At 42.8% G+C, this 26,504-nt stretch overlaps 2 protein-coding genes across 2 annotated transcripts in view; both read left to right on the top strand.

Moving 5' to 3' along the window:
• LRP1B (LDL receptor related protein 1B) overlaps positions 1–26,504 on the top strand; it is a 1,288,869-nt gene that overhangs the window by 288,235 nt on the left and 974,130 nt on the right. The window lies entirely within an intron of this gene.
• LOC123378258 lies at positions 9,915–12,235 on the top strand. Its single transcript, XM_045031831.1, has 2 exons — positions 9,915–11,866; positions 12,021–12,235. Exon 1 carries the CDS (start codon positions 10,020–10,022, stop codon positions 11,628–11,630), a length of 1,611 nt encoding a protein of 536 aa, XP_044887766.1. The 5' UTR covers positions 9,915–10,019; the 3' UTR covers positions 11,631–11,866; positions 12,021–12,235.

Here is a 26,504-nt window from a genome sequence, read left to right as displayed (position 1 = left end):
GCTACACTATCAGAAAGACAATACGCTTCATTCCTGAGCACCAACAGCAGCAGAGGTAGAAGAGGACGTCTGTTTGCTAATATTAGAGACAACTTAGCATTTCAATCTTTCCTAAAGATGTTAAACAGTTTTTTAGACAGAGGCATGTTCTTGCATTAGTGAAACAGCTCTCATTGGAAAACTTAAGTGGTGTATTGGCTTCCTGTCTAAGTGGCACATCAGAAAAAGGTAGTTGATCTCTTTTTTTTCTAACTTGTCTAAAATTGTTACATCATCTGTAAAGGCTGGAGGAATCCAGACATTACTGCTGTCACCACTTGTTTTGCAGTGTGCTGCAATATACGTTGTGGAATTAAATATTTAAATTTTGAATAATATCATTTATATTTGAATAATATAATGTATATTATATTTAATATAATATATTTTATTTATAAAAGAAAATGACAAGTAAATTGTGGTCAGTTAAGCAACATTAATTTTCTATGATAGGGAAATCACATGGGTTCCAACATAAAAATCCTATCTGAACAAACAAACAAACAAAAAAGTGCTGGAATCTGTCTTTACTTTTGCACAGTTTTATTTTTAAACTTCTTTGTTTCTAAAACCTACTTTATAATAGTTTTTTCTTACTTTATTGAGTATAACAAGAGCTATAAGAGATCATCCCTTCCACCACTTTGGTCTAACCACTCAGCTCTAACACAATACAGTCCAGGTTTATGCAGCTCTGGTTTTTGTAGTCCATCAGATACATGTATCCCCTACAACTTACCAGCAGGGCCGGCTCCAGGCACCAGAGCAGCAAGCAAGTGCCTGGGGCGGCCAATGGGAAGGGGTGGCACATTCGGCTCTTCGGCAGCAATTCGGTGACGGGTCCCTCAGTCCCACTTGCGGCTTATTTTTTTTCCCTGCCGCTTGGGGTGCCAAAAACCCTGGATCCAACCCTGCTTATTGGTCATGAGAGTAAAAAATGAAGCAAAATATGGCCATGGGGAACATCAGCTTTTCTTCTTTTTTGGATGATTATCTTGTACATATGTTTTTTTAGAGCAGATTTTGAGCATGGGGGGAGGGGGAGATGGTAATTTAAATGAATGCTTTTGACAGTGGTCCTCTTACTACAGTACCTAACTACAGTACAAGGGCAGAATGCGGCCCCTGGAGAATGGTGGCAAATACCAAAATTTCAGAATCAATTAAATAACTTTATAGATTAATTGCTTGCTAAATTGATTTCTCTTACACCAAAGTGCTTGTAAATTTAGACACTCAATAAGCATTTTACCTGATATATTCTTGTACATCTTTTTGTTTTTAAAAAATGAGCAAATCAATCTTTTGGAAAACTTATAAAAATAATTCATACCTAAACTGAGACTTTGTCATATTTTTAGCCCAAAGCAATTTTATTTTCATGACTAAGCTATAAATCACCAAACAAGAAGATTTGTGATGGAAATGCTGGCATAACCTGAACTCTAGCAATGCTGCTGCGCATTAGGACATGTTTCTTCCATTCTTGTCCACAATGTGACTCCACCAAGATGCTAGTGAAAAGTTCATTTAGCTCAGTGGTCGGGTTCTCTTCCTATCTAAACTTTCTGCTCTATTTCCCTAACCTTTTATTTCCTTCACCTTTGTTTCATCGATGAACTGAAGGGGCTCATGCTAGCCCCTAGTTATTAGACATTGGTAAGGGCAGAGCAGGATGAATACGGGTGGCAGCACAGCAAAAGGCATTCCCCTCTCTCACATTCTGGGGACCTCCTCCAATACATATAGGAGGAGTTAGTCTCTTGAAGAAATTAGGAGATGCACAGGAATAGAGCTGTTCCTGAAAAAAGTTCATGTCTTCCCTGGAGAGCCTTAGAAAACAAATTGAGAGACTCTTGGGACCCCCATGAGTTTTTGGAGGCTCATGATTTGCTCACCGATACCTACCTTTCAGGGAACCAACCAACCAATCTCTCCCCCGCCCACACACAGGCCTTAAAATATTCGTTTGTCACTGATAAGCTTTAATTGAACCATCAGCCATGCAATAAACCTATTTTATTTTAACTTTTTTTTCTAAATTAATTAGATTTCAAGTCCATTTAAATTTTAAGTTTATCCTAAAGGATCATCTTGATTAAATTCTCCATATAGAATCATAGACATGTAGGGCTGGGAGAGACCTCGAGAGATCCCTGTGGAGAATTGGTCTGAACTCAACAAGATAAATTTCAGTAAAGACAAGTGCAAAGTACTACACTTTGAAAACCATCAAAACCTGTTCCTGAATCCCCATCCATGGAGGTTTTTCACAACCTCCAGAGCCTAACTACCCTTATAGTTAGCATCTAACCTAACTCTCCTTGCTGCTGATTAGTACTTGTCCTTTCTCCAGTAGACATGGAGAATTATTGATCTCAGTCCTCTTTATAGAACCCCTTAACATATTTTAAAGCTGTTATCAGGTTCTCAAGACTAAACAGGTCCAGGTTTTTAACCTTTCCTCAGAGGGCAGGCTTTCTAAATCTTATTTTATTTTTTCTCTCTCCTCTCGACTCTCTCTAGTTTGTCCACGTCTTTCTTAAAATGTGGTGCCCAGAGCTGGACACATTACTCCAGCTGAGGCCTCACCAGTTCTGAGTAGAATTATCTGCCATGTTTTACATATGACATTCCTGTCAATGCATCACCAGAATATTAGCCTCTTTCACAACTGTGTCAAACTGTTGACTCATTCAATTTGTGATCTATTATAACATCCAGATCCCTTTGGAGCAGTTCTTCCACCTAACCAGTTATTCCCCATTTTGTAGTTGTGCATTTGATTGTTTTCAAAGTGTAGTACTTCGCACTTGTCTTTATTGAAATTCACCTTCTTGAGTTCAGACCATTTCTCCAATTTTTCATGGCCATTTTGAATCATAGCCCTGTCCTCAAACATGTGTGCAACCTCTACCATCTGAAAATTTTATAAACATGTCTCCATTCAGTTATTAAAGACATTTAAGGACAATATTGAATACTACTGAACCTAGAACTGACCTTTGTGTGACTCCATTAGAGAAATCCTCCCAGTTTGACAACAAATCACTGATAACTATTATTTTTGAGTACAGTATCTCAACCAGTTGTGCACCCACCTCATTGTAATGTCATGTAGACCACAATTCTCTAAGGCTGATCTATGCACTGTGGTGCAATAATAATGGCTAGGATTGAGTTATGCTGTGGGAGAGAGTGGGCATGCCCTCCCAAATAATGCATCTGCTTCCTCCAGTGTTCGTCTCTCTCTGCAGCTAGGAATAAGCTTGCTGGTTGTCAAGCAGCTGTTGCTGTGTGCGGTTCTTGCCATCTGTGTGGCTGTAACATAAGGAATACTCGTGTGATTGCTAATAGTAGAGGTGATTGTCCTGTATAGCCTGAACGTCTCTGTCAGTGCCTGCCTGCCCAGCCCAATCCAATGTTTGCAGTGCTGGTACTGGAAGGGAGCTTTTTCATGCTCATTCTTTTCTGATTCCTATGTCATGTTCATCTCCGTGGTATCTGAGCATTGAACCTCATGTCTCTTCCAACCGACCACTACCACTCCACCACACAAGGGACATTTGCTCCTTCCATACACCCTGCCCCAGCCTGGGAATAACCAGTCCCTGACTTAATCACCTTCCCTCCCCACACACACATCAAGCTGGGGGAGACCCAAACCCTTCATGAACCAAAGGGTTTCCCATCACCAAAGGGTTTCCCATCACTTAAGCAACTAGTCCATATCCAGAGTCCACAGGATGGATCTAACTGATACCATTGTTGCTGCTATAGGGAACAGTGCCTTAAGATGTACTGGGGAGGAGAATGCATGCTGAGTTGAAAGGGTGGGACTATAAGGATTGAGGGATTAGACAATTGATAGTGAGAGGAGTGTGGTACTGATGGATGCTTTTGTAGTTTGAAGAGAATTGGAGTAGAATTTTTTTATGAGGCAGAGTATTTTGCACAGTGAATTTAACCTGTATGACTGACTGATGCGCAATATTTTTGTGAGAGCTCCTTATTATAAGTTTGGCAGCATCTCTCCTTCCCCATTTCTTCTCTTGCCTCCCTCTCCTTTCATTATTAACATGTCCAATTTAATCTGTCCCTGGTGTTTTTTTCTCTCCATTTCTATTCCTTCTGCTCTCCTCCCATTCCCCATTCCCCATTCTTTCTACCTCTTCCAGCCCTTCCAGTGCCTTCCTTCTACTCTGTCTGTCCCCTTTACTTATTCTTTGAGCTCTAACCCTCACTTTTGCTTTCTGTCCTCCTTTTGTCACTACCTTTCCCCCCTCCATTTTAGCTTGTCATCTTCTCTCCCTTTTATTCCTACTTCATAATCTACTCCTCTTCCTCCTAGGTTTTTCTCTCTCTCTCTCAGTGGTTCTCCTCTTAGCTTATTCCCTATCCCCCCCACATTTTATCCTTTCTTTCTGTACACGTCCCCATTCTTACTTCCTAATTTTATCACCTCTCCCTTAACAATCATTGGTCCCTTGCTTGCCATCCCTTATTTGGGAGTGTTACAAATGCTTCTGCCCTACTGCTGGGTTTGAACAGTCTTCATCAAGAGAAGAGATTTGAGGAGACCGAGGGAGAAGATTTCAACCCAATCTAGAGGATAATTCATCCAGATTTCTCAGAATTGTGTGATAGTGGTGATTATTTGGGTGCACGCACATTTCCTAGCAGGCACTGTTTTGGTAAAATTGCTCTAGGGGGCGGGGAGGAGAAATCTACTGCACAACATTGTCTATTATTTAGATATTAAAAATGTAAAACATTTTTTAAAAGTTACAATTAGGTAACACTGGCAAAGCCCTTTTGACTTTGCTGGTCCAAACAGATGATTATACTTTTTGCAAGACATGGATTTACAAAATTACAGTAATCCTATAGAGTAAACTTCTTGTTGAAAGGCTCTTGCCTGAGATGATGCCACTTTACCTTTGACTCCAGTTGCACTGAAACCCATTGCAAATGTTCTTATTATAATAATGGCATGTTTGGCCTTTAGACACTGTGCTAAAAAGATGCAGTATATTTAAATATTATTTGGCACTTGAAAATATGTTGAAGTATAATAACTTGTTTTTCCTCTCAAAATTACTGATGAAAACCATTGTCATTCACAAGCAGGTCGCTTTCTGGAAGAAGTGTGAAATTGCTCTTTTTAAAAGCAGAGTTGTGATTTAAAATAAGGATTCAGATGTTTTATTAGCCATACAGCGCAAAGCAATTTTAGTCAGCAAAAGAGCACTTTACTATGGACTGAGAAATAATGCAAGACAAAAGCACTTATTCAATGTATAACATGTAACTATGAAAAAGTACTTAACTCACTATATTATAAGTCTGGATTCAACTGAAATACAGTTTAGTCTTTTTAGCAAGGCAGCTGAAGTGTATCAAAAGGAAATGTAAACAGAATTTCTTTCCAAATATATCCTGTTAGGATTTAGTTCTTAATTGTTAACTTGTAGATATATGGACCTGATCCTGAAAACCTTTACATACATTAGCACTAGTACTTAGCCATGTGTGAGTAGGTGAAATGTAGAGGTGAAATGTCACAAGGTCACAATGTTAAGGTCTACTCTTGCATCGGATGAAGTGGGCTGTAGCCCACGAAAGCTTATGCTCAAATAAATTTATTAGTCTGTAAGGTGCCACACGTACTCCTGTTCTTTTTACAAGGTCTGCAGTCCACTTAAGACACTGTTCTATCAGTGTATGACATGAGGGTACAGCAGTCTGCCAGTGCATTGTACATTGCAGCACTGGGGCCAAAGACCCAGATCCTCAAAGGTAGTTAGGAACCTAGCTCTCATTAATCTCAATGGGAGTTGGGGAGCTAGGCCTAAATCCTCAAAATAGATCCTTGTCGCAATCCGATTCATAGTTATGGCTATGTATGGCCACTTGTCGGTCCATGGCCATCTTGTCCTGTTAAAAGGACAAGGCAGCCTCCATTTTGGACCAGGTTCCTGTTGTATAAGAGAGGGCAGAGACTCAATCCTGCCCAGCAACACTAGCTGTGTATGCTCTCCTGTGTTTTTGTTTTTTTTTCTCTCCTGCTGGGCCATCTAAAGGTCAGGCTAGTTCTGTGTGTGGAGGCCTGATTCTGCCCAGCAACCTGTTTTTTTTGGGTCGGTCGTCTGGAGGTCAGGTTAATTCTGCCCAGAGACTCATTTTCCTGCTCTTTTTTGGACCCAGTCATCTAAGGGTCAGGTTTGTTTACTCGTCAACTCCAGTGTGCCGTGTGCAAAGCCTTCCGACGTGGGGTGGCAACAGCTCGAAACCTGAAGGGAGGAGGGACCAGGGAGCCAATCAGATGCTGACACGAGGGAGTGAGACCCTTCTATAAAACTAGGTTTCCCCCCAAAATTTGTGTGGAGCATCCGCGTGTTAGCTGAAGGACCTGATCACTCGTTCGGCCAGGGTCTCCTCCCGGTAAAGTGCACTCGTGTCGTATCGTTTGGATTCGTTGTCGTTTGGACCCGATCCCTGTCTGCTCGTCATGCTTCTGGTGTCTGTTCTGCTGGTCAGCTGCGCCTGGAGTGCGGTATTTGCTTTTTGATATCTGACAGTTAGCTTATCTAGCCTTTTATTTGTTCCCCTCCCTAACTTGGTACCAAATATCTACTCAGGATATCAGGATTGTATTAGTGAGCTCAGAATTGCACAATTGCTTAGCTAGCTTGTATAATAGTTCTAGCTGTTATTAAATTGTTAATTGCCAACTGCTTTATGTGTTTGAATCACTGCTCTGTCTGTGTCCAGTGTGTGTGTGTGTTTAACTTGGGAGCTGCCTCTACTTAGAGGGTAGCTGACCAAGGGGGTCCAGTCCCCGCGGTCTGAGTGAGTGGAATCTGCCCAGCTGCAGCCGCACCACACTCTGGGTTTACCCTCTGTGTGAAAGCAAGGGTGGCCGAGGCAGTGGCGTTTTTGAGTGGCGTACACGCAGCAAGGCTGAGATGAAGGAGTTTATCAAGGACACAGGGCGGGGACCAAACGAACCTGTATTCACCTGGTTAGGACGGCTTATTTTAGAATATAGTCAGGAACTTATTGATCAGGAGGAGGCAACCCTTATTTCCCGGAGTGCTGCCTGGTCAAGGGGAACGGGCCGAGGGGTACTGTTAGCTGCTCCTGTCTGGCCAATCTCCGTGCCAGCAGCTGCTTTCCTTCAGATTCAAAATAGTGCTGTAGCTTTTCAGCTACCTCCCAGCGGGATCACTACCCCACGCGATCTCATTTTTACCATCGCAGGGGCATCTCTTATTTGGTGGGAGCCTGCACAAAACCCCCTAGGCTTAACATTGGCACAGCAACAGCTTCGGTCATTTGAAGCTTATTGCTATGTTACTGATCCAGCTGCTATTCCCATCCAAGAGCAGGGGATAGACGTGGCCCTTGATAGCAGCCCTCTGGGGGACACTAGCACGCTGCTGTGGATGCGGGGGTTCCAGGGGCGGCCGGTAACCGCGTTGTTTCAGGCTATGGATCGCCTGATGTGGCCTGGGCCCCAACCGCCTGCGGTGGCTGCGGGCACTGCACCCCACGGGGGCAAGCCCCGGGCTCCTAAGACCAATAGCGGGGAGCCTAGCAAAAACACTGTTTGCAGGGTAAGCTCTATATCGCAAAAGCTTCTGGCTGTAGCGTTGGGGTGGCATAAATATATTGCTCCAGAGCCGCCTCCACTTTGAGAGCCAGTTGTTCCTTTTCCCCCTTTTGTTTTTCCAGGATGCGGGTATGGGTATCTGCCCTAATAACATCTAGGCCAGGCGACCCGTCTTGCGTCCCAACCCCTTGTATGCCACGAAGCCCCACGACCCTGACTCTTCAAACCTGGGCATCGCTGGCCAGTCAGAAAGCCGGCCGGCCCACATCATAACAGGACCTGCCCTAGGGCTTGTCCTATTCTCCCCCTTTTTCATTCCAGGTTTGTTCACAGCGGCGCCATCCCCATCCAAACCCTCTTTTGGGGCTATGTACAGTTTAACCCTTATAGTTATGCTTTCACTCTTAGTCAGATCCGTAGCCTATCTAGAAATTTAGAAACCCTTACTAATCTCACAGCCCTTGGATTTCAACAGGTTGACAATTCCCTCACTATCCTAGCTGAGTATGCTGAGCAGAACCGCCTGATGATACAGACTCTGCTGCATCAGGACTTTTGCGAGGCCCTGGAGAACCTTGATTCTCGTTTTGAGGGACAATGTTGCCTTCGCCTGCGTCCTGGCTGGAACAATGTTTCTGCCATCACCCAGCAGCTGTCGTCCCTGGCGGTCCGCATCCGTGAGGAGCGTCAATCCTGGGACTGGTGGCAAACAACCTTGTCAGGCTGGGGACTTGGACAGTGGGCACAATCCTTAAAATATTGGTTAATTGCAGCAGCAGTAGTTATTGTTATTTTCTGCTTAAGTCTTGCATGTACCAAAGCTCTAATTAACAGAGCTGTGTCAGCACTCCCTATCCAGACTGTGCACTACGTCAGCTGACGACCAGTCGGGCTCTGAGCTTTCCGCTTGAATTCGGTTTTCCCTTATGTTCCCTAGGTTCGTTCCCTCCTAGGTGTAAGCTGACCCTCCCGTGATGGACCGCCAATCGGCCACGGGGGCATGTCGCAATCCGATTCATAGTTATGGCTATGTATGGCCACTTGTCGGTCCATGGCCATCTTGTCCTGTTAAAAGGACAAGGCAGCCTCCATTTTGGACCAGGTTCCTGTTGTATAAGAGAGGGCAGAGACTCAATCCTGCCCAGCAACACTAGCTGTGTATGCTCTCCTGTGTTTTTGTTTTTTTTCTCTCCTGCTGGGCCATCTAAAGGTCAGGCTAGTTCTGTGTGTGGAGGCCTGATTCTGCCCAGCAACCTGTTTTTTTTGGGTCGGTCGTCTGGAGGTCAGGTTAATTCTGCCCAGAGACTCATTTTCCTGCTCTTTTTTGGACCCAGTCATCTAAGGGTCAGGTTTGTTTACTCGTCAACTCCAGTGTGCCGTGTGCAAAGCCTTCCGACGTGGGGTGGCAACAGCTCGAAACCTGAAGGGAGGAGGGACCAGGGAGCCAATCAGATGCTGACACGAGGGAGTGAGACCCTTCTATAAAACTAGGTTTCCCCCCAAAATTTGTGTGGAGCATCCGCGTGTTAGCTGAAGGACCTGATCACTCGTTCGGCCAGGGTCTCCTCCCGGTAAAGTGCACTCGTGTCGTATCGTTTGGATTCGTTGTCGTTTGGACCCGATCCCTGTCTGCTCGTCATGCTTCTGGTGTCTGTTCTGCTGGTCAGCTGCGCCTGGAGTGCGGTATTTGCTTTTTGATATCTGACAGTTAGCTTATCTAGCCTTTTATTTGTTCCCCTCCCTAACTTGGTACCAAATATCTACTCAGGATATCAGGATTGTATTAGTGAGCTCAGAATTGCACAATTGCTTAGCTAGCTTGTATAATAGTTCTAGCTGTTATTAAATTGTTAATTGCCAACTGCTTTATGTGTTTGAATCACTGCTCTGTCTGTGTCCAGTGTGTGTGTGTGTTTAACTTGGGAGCTGCCTCTACTTAGAGGGTAGCTGACCAAGGGGGTCCAGTCCCCGCGGTCTGAGTGAGTGGAATCTGCCCAGCTGCAGCCGCACCACACTCTGGGTTTACCCTCTGTGTGAAAGCAAGGGTGGCCGAGGCAGTGGCCCGTGGGTCTCTTTTCTGTGTTTGCACCGGGCATCGCCCTGACGAACCCGATTCCTATCTGTGTGATTGGTGTGTCTGCCTATTTGGTGTGGTGTGGTGAGCAGTATAAAGTGTATTATTACTGTGTTTTGGGGTGTGTTTGTACTTTTGATACCATCCCAGCCAAAGTTGCCTACTCCCCCAGCCCAAGTTGTAATTATCCCCTAAATAAACGCAGCCACTTGGCTTTTTAGTGTTACCCTGGTCCTGCCTGTCTTTTCCTCACTCAATACCAAGCTTGACGAACCCCCAGCTAATTCAGACATGGCGTCACGAACAGGATTGAGTGAGGAAAATCCTTCCCGGTTGTCTGTACAGTTTGCTTGTCCGTGGCGAACCAGGGTCACCGACAAAACCCCAGAGGACGAACTTAATCATTTTCAACACCATGTTTTACTTGATCGGGGGGAGGCAGAGGCCATTGGCTGGAATTGTATTATTGGGGAGGGCCACCTGAGCCGAACCTATGCTGCTAGCTTGACTGTTGGTGCTGCAGGCTGTCTCCTGACATGCCACATGGGTCTGCGGTTAACCCCCACGGAGGCCAGTGACCGGCCAACGTGCATTAAGGCAGGGGAAGCCGGCGCTGGGACTGATCCAGTCCAGCTGTGGAAAGGTGCCCGAAGGATTTTAAAAGCAGCCGGGGGCACTTGTCCATCAACTGTTACTCCCCCGAGACTCCCAAGTGGGGGCCCTGCACATGAATTGGTAGTCCAGCTAGTGCAGGAGTTAGAGGAAGGGAAAAAGTCCAGAAAGCTCCTCCCTGACCAGTACAAATCTAAGATCGTTGCCAGTACCTATCACAAGATTTTAGGTCTGGCTCTGGACAAATTGACCGTTGTTATGGGGGCTCTGGCGTCCACTGCTCGGGAGATGGCTGATACCCCTGAGGATCCCGGTACAACCCAATCCCTACCTGCAACCCCATATCCTCCCTCTCTGCCAACTCCTAAAACCCCCGAACCCTTCCCTCCACCATATCCAACAGCGCCTAGTTTGTACCCGACCCTGCCATCATTGACCCCCGAAAAGGTAGCTCTTAATCCTGCCGAAGCTATGCCAGTACAAATCACTCGGACTAAGGTGGACCCCACAGGGGCACAGAATGTCGTTTTTGAGTGGCGTACACGCAGCAAGGCTGAGATGAAGGAGTTTATCAAGGACACAGGGCGGGGACCAAACGAACCTGTATTCACCTGGTTAGGACGGCTTATTTTAGAATATAGTCAGGAACTTATTGATCAGGAGGAGGCAACCCTTATTTCCCGGAGTGCTGCCTGGTCAAGGGGAACGGGCCGAGGGGTACTGTTAGCTGCTCCTGTCTGGCCAATCTCCGTGCCAGCAGCTGCTTTCCTTCAGATTCAAAATAGTGCTGTAGCTTTTCAGCTACCTCCCAGCGGGATCACTACCCCACGCGATCTCATTTTTACCATCGCAGGGGCATCTCTTATTTGGTGGGAGCCTGCACAAAACCCCCTAGGCTTAACATTGGCACAGCAACAGCTTCGGTCATTTGAAGCTTATTGCTATGTTACTGATCCAGCTGCTATTCCCATCCAAGAGCAGGGGATAGACGTGGCCCTTGATAGCAGCCCTCTGGGGGACACTAGCACGCTGCTGTGGATGCGGGGGTTCCAGGGGCGGCCGGTAACCGCGTTGTTTCAGGCTATGGATCGCCTGATGTGGCCTGGGCCCCAACCGCCTGCGGTGGCTGCGGGCACTGCACCCCACGGGGGCAAGCCCCGGGCTCCTAAGACCAATAGCGGGGAGCCTAGCAAAAACACTGTTTGCAGGGTAAGCTCTATATCGCAAAAGCTTCTGGCTGTAGCGTTGGGGTGGCATAAATATATTGCTCCAGAGCCGCCTCCACTTTGAGAGCCAGTTGTTCCTTTTCCCCCTTTTGTTTTTCCAGGATGCGGGTATGGGTATCTGCCCTAATAACATCTAGGCCAGGCGACCCGTCTTGCGTCCCAACCCCTTGTATGCCACGAAGCCCCACGACCCTGACTCTTCAAACCTGGGCATCGCTGGCCAGTCAGAAAGCCGGCCGGCCCACATCATAACAGGACCTGCCCTAGGGCTTGTCCTATTCTCCCCCTTTTTCATTCCAGGTTTGTTCACAGCGGCGCCATCCCCATCCAAACCCTCTTTTGGGGCTATGTACAGTTTAACCCTTATAGTTATGCTTTCACTCTTAGTCAGATCCGTAGCCTATCTAGAAATTTAGAAACCCTTACTAATCTCACAGCCCTTGGATTTCAACAGGTTGACAATTCCCTCACTATCCTAGCTGAGTATGCTGAGCAGAACCGCCTGATGATACAGACTCTGCTGCATCAGGACTTTTGCGAGGCCCTGGAGAACCTTGATTCTCGTTTTGAGGGACAATGTTGCCTTCGCCTGCGTCCTGGCTGGAACAATGTTTCTGCCATCACCCAGCAGCTGTCGTCCCTGGCGGTCCGCATCCGTGAGGAGCGTCAATCCTGGGACTGGTGGCAAACAACCTTGTCAGGCTGGGGACTTGGACAGTGGGCACAATCCTTAAAATATTGGTTAATTGCAGCAGCAGTAGTTATTGTTATTTTCTGCTTAAGTCTTGCATGTACCAAAGCTCTAATTAACAGAGCTGTGTCAGCACTCCCTATCCAGACTGTGCACTACGTCAGCTGACGACCAGTCGGGCTCTGAGCTTTCCGCTTGAATTCGGTTTTCCCTTATGTTCCCTAGGTTCGTTCCCTCCTAGGTGTAAGCTGACCCTCCCGTGATGGACCGCCAATCGGCCACGGGGGCATGTCGCAATCCGATTCATAGTTATGGCTATGTATGGCCACTTGTCGGTCCATGGCCATCTTGTCCTGTTAAAAGGACAAGGCAGCCTCCATTTTGGACCAGGTTCCTGTTGTATAAGAGAGGGCAGAGACTCAATCCTGCCCAGCAACACTAGCTGTGTATGCTCTCCTGTGTTTTTGTTTTTTTTCTCTCCTGCTGGGCCATCTAAAGGTCAGGCTAGTTCTGTGTGTGGAGGCCTGATTCTGCCCAGCAACCTGTTTTTTTTGGGTCGGTCGTCTGGAGGTCAGGTTAATTCTGCCCAGAGACTCATTTTCCTGCTCTTTTTTGGACCCAGTCATCTAAGGGTCAGGTTTGTTTACTCGTCAACTCCAGTGTGCCGTGTGCAAAGCCTTCCGACGTGGGGTGGCAACAGCTCGAAACCTGAAGGGAGGAGGGACCAGGGAGCCAATCAGATGCTGACACGAGGGAGTGAGACCCTTCTATAAAACTAGGTTTCCCCCCAAAATTTGTGTGGAGCATCCGCGTGTTAGCTGAAGGACCTGATCACTCGTTCGGCCAGGGTCTCCTCCCGGTAAAGTGCACTCGTGTCGTATCGTTTGGATTCGTTGTCGTTTGGACCCGATCCCTGTCTGCTCGTCATGCTTCTGGTGTCTGTTCTGCTGGTCAGCTGCGCCTGGAGTGCGGTATTTGCTTTTTGATATCTGACAGTTAGCTTATCTAGCCTTTTATTTGTTCCCCTCCCTAACTTGGTACCAAATATCTACTCAGGATATCAGGATTGTATTAGTGAGCTCAGAATTGCACAATTGCTTAGCTAGCTTGTATAATAGTTCTAGCTGTTATTAAATTGTTAATTGCCAACTGCTTTATGTGTTTGAATCACTGCTCTGTCTGTGTCCAGTGTGTGTGTGTGTTTAACTTGGGAGCTGCCTCTACTTAGAGGGTAGCTGACCAAGGGGGTCCAGTCCCCGCGGTCTGAGTGAGTGGAATCTGCCCAGCTGCAGCCGCACCACACTCTGGGTTTACCCTCTGTGTGAAAGCAAGGGTGGCCGAGGCAGTGGCCCGTGGGTCTCTTTTCTGTGTTTGCACCGGGCATCGCCCTGACGAACCCGATTCCTATCTGTGTGATTGGTGTGTCTGCCTATTTGGTGTGGTGTGGTGAGCAGTATAAAGTGTATTATTACTGTGTTTTGGGGTGTGTTTGTACTTTTGATACCATCCCAGCCAAAGTTGCCTACTCCCCCAGCCCAAGTTGTAATTATCCCCTAAATAAACGCAGCCACTTGGCTTTTTAGTGTTACCCTGGTCCTGCCTGTCTTTTCCTCACTCAATACCAAGCTTGACGAACCCCCAGCTAATTCAGACAATCCTCAAAGCCTTGGCCTGACCTTCTGCCAAATCTGAATTTAATTTTATTTGTGATGAGTAAAGTATACACATGCAAGTAAATGTGTACAGGATTGGGCCAAAGATATGGTGTATAAATTGGCCTTACTGATTCTTTTGGCATCCTTGGCTTTCTGGATTCTTATAAGAGGTAAATCCACTTCAAATATGCTTCACAATCCAAAGAAACAGGTAACATCAATTATAAAAAGCAGATTCCTATAGTACAGTGGCATGGCTAGATATATTAGTAGTGAGAAGTAACATGATGATTGTTTTACTTATTCTGTATTATAATAAAATTGGAAAATAATCAGTCTGAAAGTCCTGATCCAAAGCGCATTGAATTCAATGGGACTAGTCAGTGAAGGAGGCTAATAAGGACAGATTTGTAACTATTATGACATATTTAAATTAATAGTAGAATTTACTAGGAGGTTGGATTTAACAGACACTGAGGTTCAGCAATATCTACTTCCTCCCTGAAAATAAGGTAATTTACTTTAACAAATTTAGTTTCACATTTGAATCTTAATCCAATAACACAGAGCTTGGCCTCTGCATCAAAATCAGTTTCTCTAGGTTGTGTGTGTGTGTGCACGTGTGCGTGTTAGTTAGGTTCCTGTAGGGCCAAATCTCACTCCCCTTTCTCACGCTAGCAATCCCATGGATTTCAAGGGGTCTACTGTGCCCAGTATAGGCAGTATAATTTGCCATATGTGTATTGACAAAATTTGATTAGTCTTACATTATTCATAAAACTTTTCTGGGGATAGGAAAATCCAACAAGCCCTCATCCCCAACACATTATTCTGGATATTGATGGAACTTATGTGACAATACGAGAAGATTCTTAAAGTGTGAAATTAAATTCGTAAAGAAAATGAAACTTCTAAAATAGCTAAAACATTACCCCAAAAACAAACAGTGCAATTGATCCTACTTAATTACATGCTTAATAAGTTTATACCATTGTAAAGCACTCTGACGATGTATTAATCCATTTCATATTCACAGACTTCCTCCTTGTTATTTGCTTTGCATCTCATCATTACCATGAACATAAAATTAGTATTCTTAGAATTTTTATAGTATTATTTCCATATAAAATGAGGAAAGGACTAATATATGAATGCTAAGCAGCTCATTAATGTGGTTTGTAATACATCTATTCATGATAAAAGCAGCTGAGAAGTGCAGATATAAAATAGTACTTCAGTGCTAGAGTATATCTAAGATTAGAAGAATCATGCTTTGGATAATAAATACTTTGGGGAAAACAGTCTTAAATACAAATAAAATCAAAGTAAGTACTTTGTATGCTTAATTAAATACACTAACAGACAGCATTCATTTCATCTAAATAATTACTATATTATTGGCATTGACCACCTGTAATTTTTCATGATAAAAACTATTATGGAGATTAATGGGGTGGTTTCATTTTAAGAGACAAAAAATTACATCTAAATGGTATTAAGGACCTGCTCCTTTTTTTCTGGGATTAGCATAAAAATTCAGTTAGTGACTGAATCCTGAGCATGGAATTTGATATGGAAGTACAAAGCCGTGTGTTGGGCCAAGACCCCCGATCCTTCAATGAGCTCTGCACAGGCTGGCCACTTTGCCTGTACGGAACCCCAGTGAGGTCTGTGTGACTCGCTGTGGGTGCAAGATTCTACCTACACAGAGAACATTGCAGGACTGAGGCCCATATTTGGGAAGATACATTGCTAACTGAAATTCAGTTCTTTGGGTTAAATTCATCCTAACTTTGATTTATATTTTGATATAGTTTTGGTTTGTTTTTTCTTTAACTAATCCATGGGTTTCTTTTCCTGTTATGACTGTACTAAAATAGAGTAGCTGGACTATAATTTAGTTGTAGTTAAACTAAGTTTCCCATTAAGTTATATGAGTTTCAGTTTCAATGTTATGAACCTATTCATCTAAAAAATATGAAGAGTCTCATTTCACTAGTTTTCTCTGATAGTTATATGAGGATCAGATCTGACTCTTGTGCTTTCCTTAGTTACTACATTGAAGGGGAGACATCTAGATAAAAAGACAGATCAGTTCTATAGGTAATTACACTTTGATGTCAATAAATGAAATTTTGATCATTTCAAATATTATATGAATCGATGCTTTGCATGCACAACACTGATTCTGGATTTTAATGTTTTATTTAATATTTTCTTACATAAAAAAATACATGTTCCATTCACAGTGAAACACAGCCCCACACACAGTCTATAGGGCTTGGTACTACTGCCTTTCACTGATGAAAGAAGTGTAGATAGGCAGAATGCTGACCTGGATTATGGGCTGAAACCCTGGTTCTGTTAATGTCATTGGCAGGATTGCACCCTCAGCTTTTGCAGGCAGGCTTGAGGAGAAATGTTCATAGTGTACAACAACATGAATAAACTTCTACATGCACAGGGAGAAATATACACCTATGCAGAGGATCAGTATAAGGCTTATGCACAATTTTTTTTGTCTTATGCCGATGCTCTAAATGGGATGTAATTAGTGAATAGCCATTGCACTGGCCTGCTGCAGAGGGGTGAATTACATCCCTGGTGAAAGGGACACCAGTGAGTTGTTGTGTCTGGGGCTGAAGATACTATCTGGTCAATAAACAGTGGCCCTACATCATTTTCCATAGTAAAAATACAGATAAGCAAGAACATCAGGCAAAGGGATCTAAGTTCTTGATGTAAACTTTCTGAAAGAATTATATTTTTTAATCTGTCTCCATACCTAGGGGGGAAAGGATTACTAGTATAAAATTACTATAGAACTGGCAATATTTGCATAAAATACATCTTACATGGCCTGGAGTTAAACACATTTAAAAAAATATTTCAGAGTCTCCCCTTTCCAATTTTGAACAGCAGAGATCATGGGAATGCAAAACTATAAACTTTTATGTCTCCAACCATAACAAGATTTATTTTGAATGAGTTCAGTTAAAAAAAATTCTGTGGGCAGATGATAGATTAAAATGATGCATGTAGTGTTCCTTGACCTTTGAGACATGGCCTCTTTATTTGTGGGTTGATGCTGTCAGGCACAATACCCAGAAAGATGAGAGCACACTAGAGTTCAGACAGCTCATATTTGTATTGCAGACACAAGTTAGTAAAATCAGTAATACATATAATAATGCAGCAAACAATGGAGCAGCCTATTTAATAACTTAAATGAGGGTTCTGGAAGAAGAATAGCTAAGGAACATTTCCTGGTCTCAGGAAGGAAGCTGCAGAGGAAAGGGTGGCAGGATCTGATCTGATCCTGTGTCCAATAGCAGCACACAAATTTGACACAAGCCACGTAGCCTCTACACTTCAAGCTTTTCCCAAATCACCAAGTTTCTGCCAGATATATACAACCCCTAGAGCTGTGATCTACCTACACATAACCAACCTGCGAGATTTCTGCCTGGAGAGAGCTTACAAACAGTTCAGCTGCTGGAGTCATGGCCATGTCATCACATACTTTGCTTGACAGTGAGGCTAGAAAATAGACACATGCTTTGGCTCCAGACCTCATCTCCAAAGTTCAGATCCACATCTTTCATATAAGCGGTCTTCGTACATCAAGTTATTTTGCTCTGGGCTCTGTAATGAACATAGGACCAAACTTGCAAAGGGCTGCGCACTTCCTGTGAGATAGAAGCATCCTAACCTCCCTCTGAATTCAGTGGGAGATGACAACGCCCAGTATGTGGCAGGAGAGGGTGTGTCAAAAAAGATGAGCCTCTAGTTAACGTGTGGCTTTTGTGACAGTATTTCAATTAGCTCAAAGCATGGCAAGCTGTTGGCTTTATATAATCTTTTCTGTGCCTTTTTCCTTGATTGGAGACACTAGGTCTCACATTCACTTACAGTAGGGGCTTTTTACACTGTACTGGATTACATTTACACCACTTTAAGGCCTCTTTCTGCTGGCAGAGGAATGTTAAAGGCCAGTGGTATAAATGAGATTCAGGCCTTTGTTTTATCCTGCTCTGCTTCCTAGATGCTCCTTTTAAATTTAATATTCTTTCTAAAGATGGAGTTTATGGCACAAAAGCCTCATACTCTATTCTATAATGACCCTGCATTTGTAAACTGCATATAGTGCCCAATTTTCAAACATGAGCCCTTTTAAAGGGCAGCCATATGATAGATGTGGACATTCTAATAAGGATCTCCATGTTTGATGCCTGAGCCCTTATATGAAGGTGGAATTATATTTATCAGATCCTTACATGCCTACTGGAATAGGTCTATGATAAACTCTAATTAAGGGAGGAAAGTCTCCGCATGAAACAATGCTACAGATCATACCTAATTACCACTACCACATTACACATTCAGCAACTGTATTACAGTGCATCCATTTTACTGTCATTTGCTATAATGATAAATTCACTATAGCAGAATGTTTTCAGCTGGATGAAACTTACACTGGATAATCTGCAACCCACAACAATATTTAGACAGTGGCTCATGCCTGTCCCTAATAAACTGCAACCCGGCTGGTGTAAGTCTCTGTGCCTGCTGGTGTGTGCTTGGGTTGGACTCATTAAAATGTCTCGTCAGACTAGAAGACACCAACTATATTATGTACTGAGTGATGGAAGGAAAAACACAAATTCAGCATGTCAGGGAAATACCTTAACATCCATCTAATTCACTATAAGATCACCTGTGCAGTGAAAGAAAAAACAACAACAGTGGAAGTGTATTAAACTGTGAGTCAGCACCTGCCCAGCTAAAGACAATGGGAATCCTTCACTGGTTTCAGGTTCAGGTCCTGTAGCTGCGTTTGCCATCATTCTTTTGAAAGGAATAGAACTTTTATTATTGAAATGATAACTAAATGTAACAATAAACACAAAGTAGAAAACTAAGGTAACTAAGATTCTTTAGAGTGAAATTGTGTATTATTCATAGGTGTCTAGCACAACAGCAACCTTAAAACCAATGGAAGTGGCCATCAGGGCCTTCCGTTGGTAGTATAAAGCAGGATGGCCTGCTTCATGCCACCCACTATACAAAGTATGTACAGGATGGAAGAGGGTGCAGCCAGCGTAACCTGTGTCCCAGCAAGCCCTAGCTCCTATAATAGCCCCTTTTCAGTCCGAGACAGCCTCCATAAGTGAGAGCAGCCCTGAGAATTCCCAGGGACTAGGGTAGCCCAAAGCTACCCTAACACCACTTTTGTACTCCCTCTTTAAGAAGGTCTCTGGCCCCAGATTCTGTATTGTTATGTGACTATAGCATAATGCTCAACAATAGCGGACTCTAGTTCTTCTCCTTTGCAGAATAATATACAACATCTGGAGTAATTATAATTGTTAGCAGATTACTATGTGAAGGATGTGAAGAATATAGAAGAAATTCAGAGAAAAGCTAAAAGGTTTGGAGGACATGGTGTGGGAGGACGGAGTAAGGAATTTAGGTAGGTGCAGTGAAGGCTTGGGTCCAGCATATAAAAAATTAGATATAAAGAAGAGGGACATAAAGAGATGTGGAGAAGGGATAGATTTTTTTTTCAGTAGTTGGCAATGGTAAGAGTGGGAAGAATAGATTCAAATTAAAACAAAATGGTTCCTGCTGAATTTTTGTTAACAGTAAACTCAGCTAATGAATACAACCAATTGTTCAGGGAAAGGTGGTATAATCACAATAACTTAAACTTCAAGTTATTGCTTGATAAGCTCCTAGTGAAGAAGGTCTAGCTCAGGGGTAGGCAACCTATGGCACGTGTGCCAAAGGCAGCACGCGAGCTGATTTTCAGTGGCACTCACACTGCCCGGGTCCTGGCCACCGGTCTGGGGGGCTCTGCATTTTAATTTAATTTTAAATGAAGCTTCTTAAACATTTTAAAACCTTATTTACTTTATATAAAACATTAATTTTGTTATATATTATAGACTTGTAGTAAGAGACCTTCTAAAAAATGTTAAAATGTATTATAGGCATGCAAACCCTTAAATTAGAGTGAATAAATTAAGACTCGGCACACCACTTCTGAAAGGTTGCTGGTCTAGATATATTAAAACAATCCTGCCAGAAGAAGGGGCAAACCAGATAACCTACTGTGGGTCCCTACAAGCCCTAACAATCCTAGGATACTATAAATATCACTATATCTATACTGGGTTGTGAAACAGAAAGCCAAAAAGCTATGTATCTTTAACCACCCTGGGTGAGGTGATAATTAGACAATATACCACACAGAGTGTCTCCTATTATCATTAAATTACTCAGAGGAAAGTTTCCACAGTGAACGCTGTGTGAATGAGGTACAAGAGAAACTACTATGGGGAGAGATACAAAGACTGCTTCAGACAACTCTGTTAGAATTCATTCATCAAGAAATCCTCCTACTAGATCAAGAGAGAAAAATCAGAGTGTGAGACCTTTCGGAAAGAGACTGTATCACTGTCTTAAGGGAATTAGAGAAGTTGAACCATTACTGCCCATGAGAGACTCTGAATCCTGTTGTGAATCAATTGAGGAAAAACTTCAGGCCTCATCTTTTAGGACATTTGAAAACACAATTTTCCTGGTATTTATTCTGCAGGTCAATCAATAATTTCTGTGAATATATGCAGTATTTGGAGACTTTAAGCAACACATGGTTTGATTGCCATGCACATGCCTGAAAACTATGACTATGAGGTTTTAGCTGAAAAAAAAATAAACATATGCAGTGAAATGTTTTATAAATCAAATTTTCCAAGTAACCATTTTTTCCTCTTCCTTATGAGTTAAAATGCACAAATACATATTATAGTGGACTAGCCTATAAAGATGTATAAAATTAATTTAAAAAAAACAAATGGAATCAATAGCTTCCATATTTTCACGTTTAGAATGTTAATACCGGTATATCCAAAATATTAACATTGTGTGAATAAAATATTTCATGAGATGAAACTATGATGTGTGTTTGAATTTCAGATAGTAGTGAGCATTTACAGTCAAGTTTAACCTTTTGAAGAGAGTTATATGCCAGAAATGCAGATATAAACTCCATGATAGCATGCCAATTGTGCCTTTATAACCCATTCTACACAGGTGCCTGCTTCACATATTATTGTTTAGTGTAACCTTGAATCCTGTTACACAGAGCATTGTTTGTTTCTCTACATTTCAAATCTCTGCCCATCCCAAAGCATTTTAGTTTTGTTGGATGATGGCTTTGCAATAATTGCCAATTTTCTGTCATACACTTATGATAATTAAACTACTATCCCATTGGGAATTCAGTCACCTCACCATTTAGTGAGCTTCACTCACTAAGATTCCAGTCAACACATTTCTTGTTTTCAAGTAATCATTTCTACACTTCAAGATTCATTCAACAGTTCTTGGGACATATGATCATTCCGATTGTCAGTTGAGAAACTCTGCATTAATGAGATGGTTAGAGTGGCAGCCTACAATATATAAAGAAGTAAATTAATCTGCCTACTAATTCAGCTAACTCTCAGCTGTTTAGTACAATCCAAAGGTGCCTCATGAATAGAGTTGACAGCGTGGATATTTTTTGAATGTTGCAAAATTACTTTTTCTTTCATGATCTGTGAAACACATGGGGCATGAGGACATTTAGTGGTAATGGTTATTACATCTATTATCGATTATAAATCACCTGACAGGGACAGTGTTAAGATTTTCCAAGCTTTTTAGTAAGCCACTTACCTTAGATGACATTTTTCCTATATAGATATTAAAATAAGGATTCTCTTGATGTTCTTTTATATTGGTCACTGCAATATGGAATTATTAACAGAAAAGACTGCAACATTATGGATGACCTGTGCTTAAACAGATGATTTAATGCATATTATCACTATTAAAGATGTACATTGTTATTTTTATCAAACTGAATTCAGATAGATCTGTTTACAAAGTTACTTGTTTACGATTTTATTTTAGTAATTCTATGTTGCAGTGATCTACCAAAAGAGAATGTGAAGTATGTCCTTATTTTGAAATCTGAAAATAAACAACATTTGATGCATGTAATTTTTTGGGGTGGTCTGAAATTTTGTTGGTGTCTTTTTAATCTGATAGCCAGATTCTTGGTGTTTGTCTGAGCATAAAGCACATTAAAGCAAATAGTGAAGTGTTGTTCAGAACATATTGAATTGGTTTACTGGTGCACTCACAAATTTGTCTTAATTTCCTCCTCGTCATGACAACACAGGATTTTTTCCTTGATGTGATAGACTGCTACAGTAGTTTGCTAATATGTGTGTTTCTCAAACATTCAGGATCTATAAAAACATGTATTTCAGAAAGAAGACAGAAAGGTCATAGTTATTTATAACATATTTGTTCAGCAATCATAACAACAACATTGAACTACATCCAAATTGATTTATTAAAGCCTACAAAGTATCTCTTTCATTGTAACATCTCGTTCTACCATTCCTAACACAAGTTGAACATGACTTTAATTATGTTACACATTTCAGGCCCAACTATTTTTCCCTCTGTAATAATGTTGTGTTCAGCCATCTTAAAAAAATCACTAATGAATATGATCCCCAATCAGAATCCCTTATAGTCATGAAATCCCAGTAGGAAAGATGCATAGCAGATAGTTGTAAGTCTCAGGTTTGCCCTGTCACATTTAGTAAGCTTGAGACAAATTGAGTTTGCTGCACTAGTAACTAGAAGTCCTCCTTTCTTTTCTTTGCAAAAACAAATGAAGCATAGATCTCTTCTCATTTTTGCAAGATACAATAGGTTGATAGTAGCTTAAAATGCCTGTAAATTCTCAGTAGATGCTGAAGAAAAATGAACACATTATGCTTTTGTTGTTTTTACTAAATATTTATATTGCCTAAACATGTTATGAAAAGGATATTTATTTAATTTGTTCTTCAGTATGATTTCCTTAACAAGTGCTGTCAGGAAATGACTCCTCTTATTAGGTCATTTCAAATACTTTGTGTTACATCCTAAATATAGTTATCTAAGCAATTCATTTAAATTTGATGGGATAGTTATTGTATATTAAATACTAATTTATGATAAAGGACTTATTTACTAAGATCTGACATTTGTTCAATACATTAATTGTGTTTTATAGCAATTTAACCTTAAAGATTATTGTAAATTGATTGGTACCGAATTTATTTAACAAAAACAGTTATCATATTATAGGTGTAATGATGCATCACCTGAAGTTTCAGTGTTGTATTAATCAAATATTAATTGTGAAATATCTATGAAGATTCAACTGCTAGTTGTAATAGCATTACTTACACAATATGGATACATACAAGACAAAATAATATAGCTCTTAAAGGACATGGGGTAAACAGAGACTACTTGCATCTTGCCAAAGAGAGGCCTGATCCAAAGTCCATTGAAAACAATGAAACTCTACTTCTCCATCTGTCATGTTTAGACTTGGGCATACCTGCAACGAATCTCAGGTAACGGAGCTTCTGCTGCAGTCATCATTGAAACAACTATAAACTATTGGCATACAAGAGACTTTCCTTTCCTATGTGATAGCAAATGGACATAAAAGCAAAACTCTCTGTGGAGGACCCTGATTGGATAGTGTTCCACCCACCATTTCCCTTTCCAACAGGAGTGTTGCACACTTACAAGAGGAAGGGACGCTGGCAAACAAGGTGTTCTTCTGCCCAACTTCTTTCCCAACCAGATACTGAAGCATTATGGAAAAAACTGAGGTCACTGTGGGCACTCTGATCATAGAATCATATGACTGGAAGGGAGGTCGAGATGTCATCTAGTCCAGTCCCCTGCACTCAAAACAGAACTAAGAATTATCTAGACCATCCCTGAAAAGATGTTTGTCTAACTTCCTCTTAAAAACCTCCAATGATGGAGATTCCACAACCTGTCCAAAGCAATTTATTCCAGTGCTTAACTACCCTGACAGGAATTTTTTTCTAATATCCAAACTAAGCTGCCCTTGCTGCAGTGTAAGCCTGTTGTTTCTTGTTCTATCCTCAGAGGTTAAGGAGAACAATTTTTCACCCTCCTCCTTGTAATATGTTAATGTTGTCATTGTTGCAAATTATTATCATTCCCTTCTCAGTCTTCTCTTCTACAGATTAAACAAACTCATTTTTTCTATCTTCCCTTATAGGTCATGTTTTCTAGGCTTTTAATCATTTTTCTTGCTTTGTCTCTGGACTTTCTCCAATTTGTCCACATCTTTCTTGAAATGTGATGCCCAGAACAGGACATTTCCCATTTTGTATGTGTGTAACTGATTGTTCCTTTCTAAGTGGAGTACTTTGCATTTGTCTTTTGTGACAAAATGGCTGATGTTGATATGATGGGTACCACGTGTTTTCCTGGTGGGGGGCTAAGATGCCACCACATGCCCATGCTCTTGGGTGCTGAGGGCACTGCTACTGGCCCGGGAAGCTAGTAGAGGAGGGAAATGGGGGACATAGGCGCCGAATTCCCTTCTGTCCCGTGAGTTCTCGACCCCCCCTGGCCCTACACCACCCTAGCCCGCCCCTGCACTACCCTTGCCCCACCCCAATTCCATCCCTTCCCCCAAGTCCCTGCCCTGACTCTTTACTACCTCCTCCCCTGAGTATGCCAGGTCCTCACTCCTCCCCCTCCCTCCTGGAAAGTCCTAAGCACCGCCAAACAGCTGTTAAGCGGCAGGCAGGAAGCGCTGGGAGGGGGAGAAGTGGGGACGCCATGCTCAGGGGCAGGGGCGGCTCTAGGGATTTTGCCGCCCCAAGCACGGTAGGCAGGCTGCCTCCGCTGGTTTGCCTGCAGAGGGTCCGCTGGTCCCGCGGGTTCGGCGGACCTGCCACAGGCACACCTGCGGCAGGTCCACCAAAGCTGCGTGACCAGCGGACCCTCCGCAGGCAAACTGTTGGAGGCAGCCTGCCTGCCGCCCTTGCGGCGCCGGCAGAGTGCCCCCCTGCGGCTTGCCGCCCCAAGCATGCGCTTCGCGTGCTGGGGCCTGGAGCCACCCCTGCTCAGGGGAGGAGGAGGGGGTGAAGGCAGTAGGAGCTTGGCTGCCGGTGGGTGCGGAGCACCTGCTAATTTTTCCCCATGGGTGCTCCAGCCCCACAGCACCCACAGAGTCGGCACCCATGGCGGGGGAGGAGTCTGGGTTTGCTCCTCACTCTGAGCCCCAGCCCCTCTCAACCCCTGTGGGTTTCTTGCCATCTTCCCTCTTGGGTAGGGCTACCCTCAGTCCTGGACACTGGGGGAGGGAGTCTCCCTGCCCTGCTGGGGCATGGTCTCCCTTCCTTCAGTTCTCTGGTCTTTTAAGTCTCAGCAACACACTTTCAAACTTCAGTCCTCTCTCCTTCCTCACACCCCCTAACTGCCTGAAGCAGGGGGTTTTATTAAGTTCCTGACAGGGCCTTAATTGACTACCGGTGCTACAATTAACCTGTAGCAACCCTCCCTAGTCTACAGGGAACTACACCTTAATTAGCCGAGGGCTTATATATTTCCCCTCTACCACTCTCCAACTGCTCCCTGGCCCTGCTGTATCACACCTTATTGAATTTCATTTTATTTACTTCAGACCATTTCTCCAGTTTGTTCAGATCATTTTGAATTTTAATCCTATCCTCCAAAGCATTTGAAACCCTCTCATCTTGGTATCATCCACTAATTTTATAAGTATCAGAGGGGTAGCCGTGTTAGTCTGGATCTGTAAAAGCAACAAAGAATCCTGTGGCACCTTATAGAATAACAGACGTTTTGCAGCATGAGCTTTCGTGGGTGAATACCCACTTCTTCAGATGCAAGTGGTGAACTTGCATCTGCAGATGTCCACTTGCATCTGAAGAAGTGGGTATTCACCCACGAAAGCTCATGCTGCAAAACGTCTGTTAGTCTATAAGGTGCCACAGGATTCTTTGTAAATTTTATAAGTGTACTCTCTATGCCATTATGTAAATCACTAATGAAGATATTGAACAGAACCAGACCCAGAGCTTATACCTGCAGGACTCCAATGGAAATGACATTCCAGTTTGACTGTGAACCACTGATAACTACTCTCTGGGAATGGTTTTCCAAACATTATGCACCCATCTTATGGTAGTTCCATCTAGATGGTATTTCACTAGTTTGTTTATGAGAAAGTCATGCGTGACAGTATCAAAAGCCTTACTAAAGTCAAGATATGCTACATCTTCCACTTCCTCCAAATCCACAAGGCTTGTTACCCTGTCAAAGAAAGCTGTTAGGTTTGTTTGACCCCATTTATCCTTGAAAAATCCATGCTGACTCTTACTTATCATCTTATTATCTTGTAGGTGTTTGGAAATTGATTGCTTGATTATTTGCTCCATTATTTTTCCAGATACTGAAGTTAAGCTGACAGGTCAGTAATTCTCCAGCTTGTCCTTATTTCCCTTTTCTATGGATATGGATTAGCACTATATTTGCCCTTTTCTTTTTCTCTTCAATCTCTCTCGTCTTCCATGACTTTTCAAAGATAATTGCTAATGTTTGAGATATCCTTTCAGTCAGCTCCTTAAGTATTCTAGGATATATTTCATCAGCCTCTGATGACCTGAAGACATCTAACTTG

This window comes from Mauremys mutica, chromosome 10 (genome assembly GCF_020497125.1).
Source record: "Mauremys mutica isolate MM-2020 ecotype Southern chromosome 10, ASM2049712v1, whole genome shotgun sequence".
Classification (NCBI taxonomy): domain Eukaryota; kingdom Metazoa; phylum Chordata; order Testudines; family Geoemydidae; genus Mauremys; species Mauremys mutica.
This window is presented reverse-complemented; position numbering and strand designations above follow the sequence as displayed.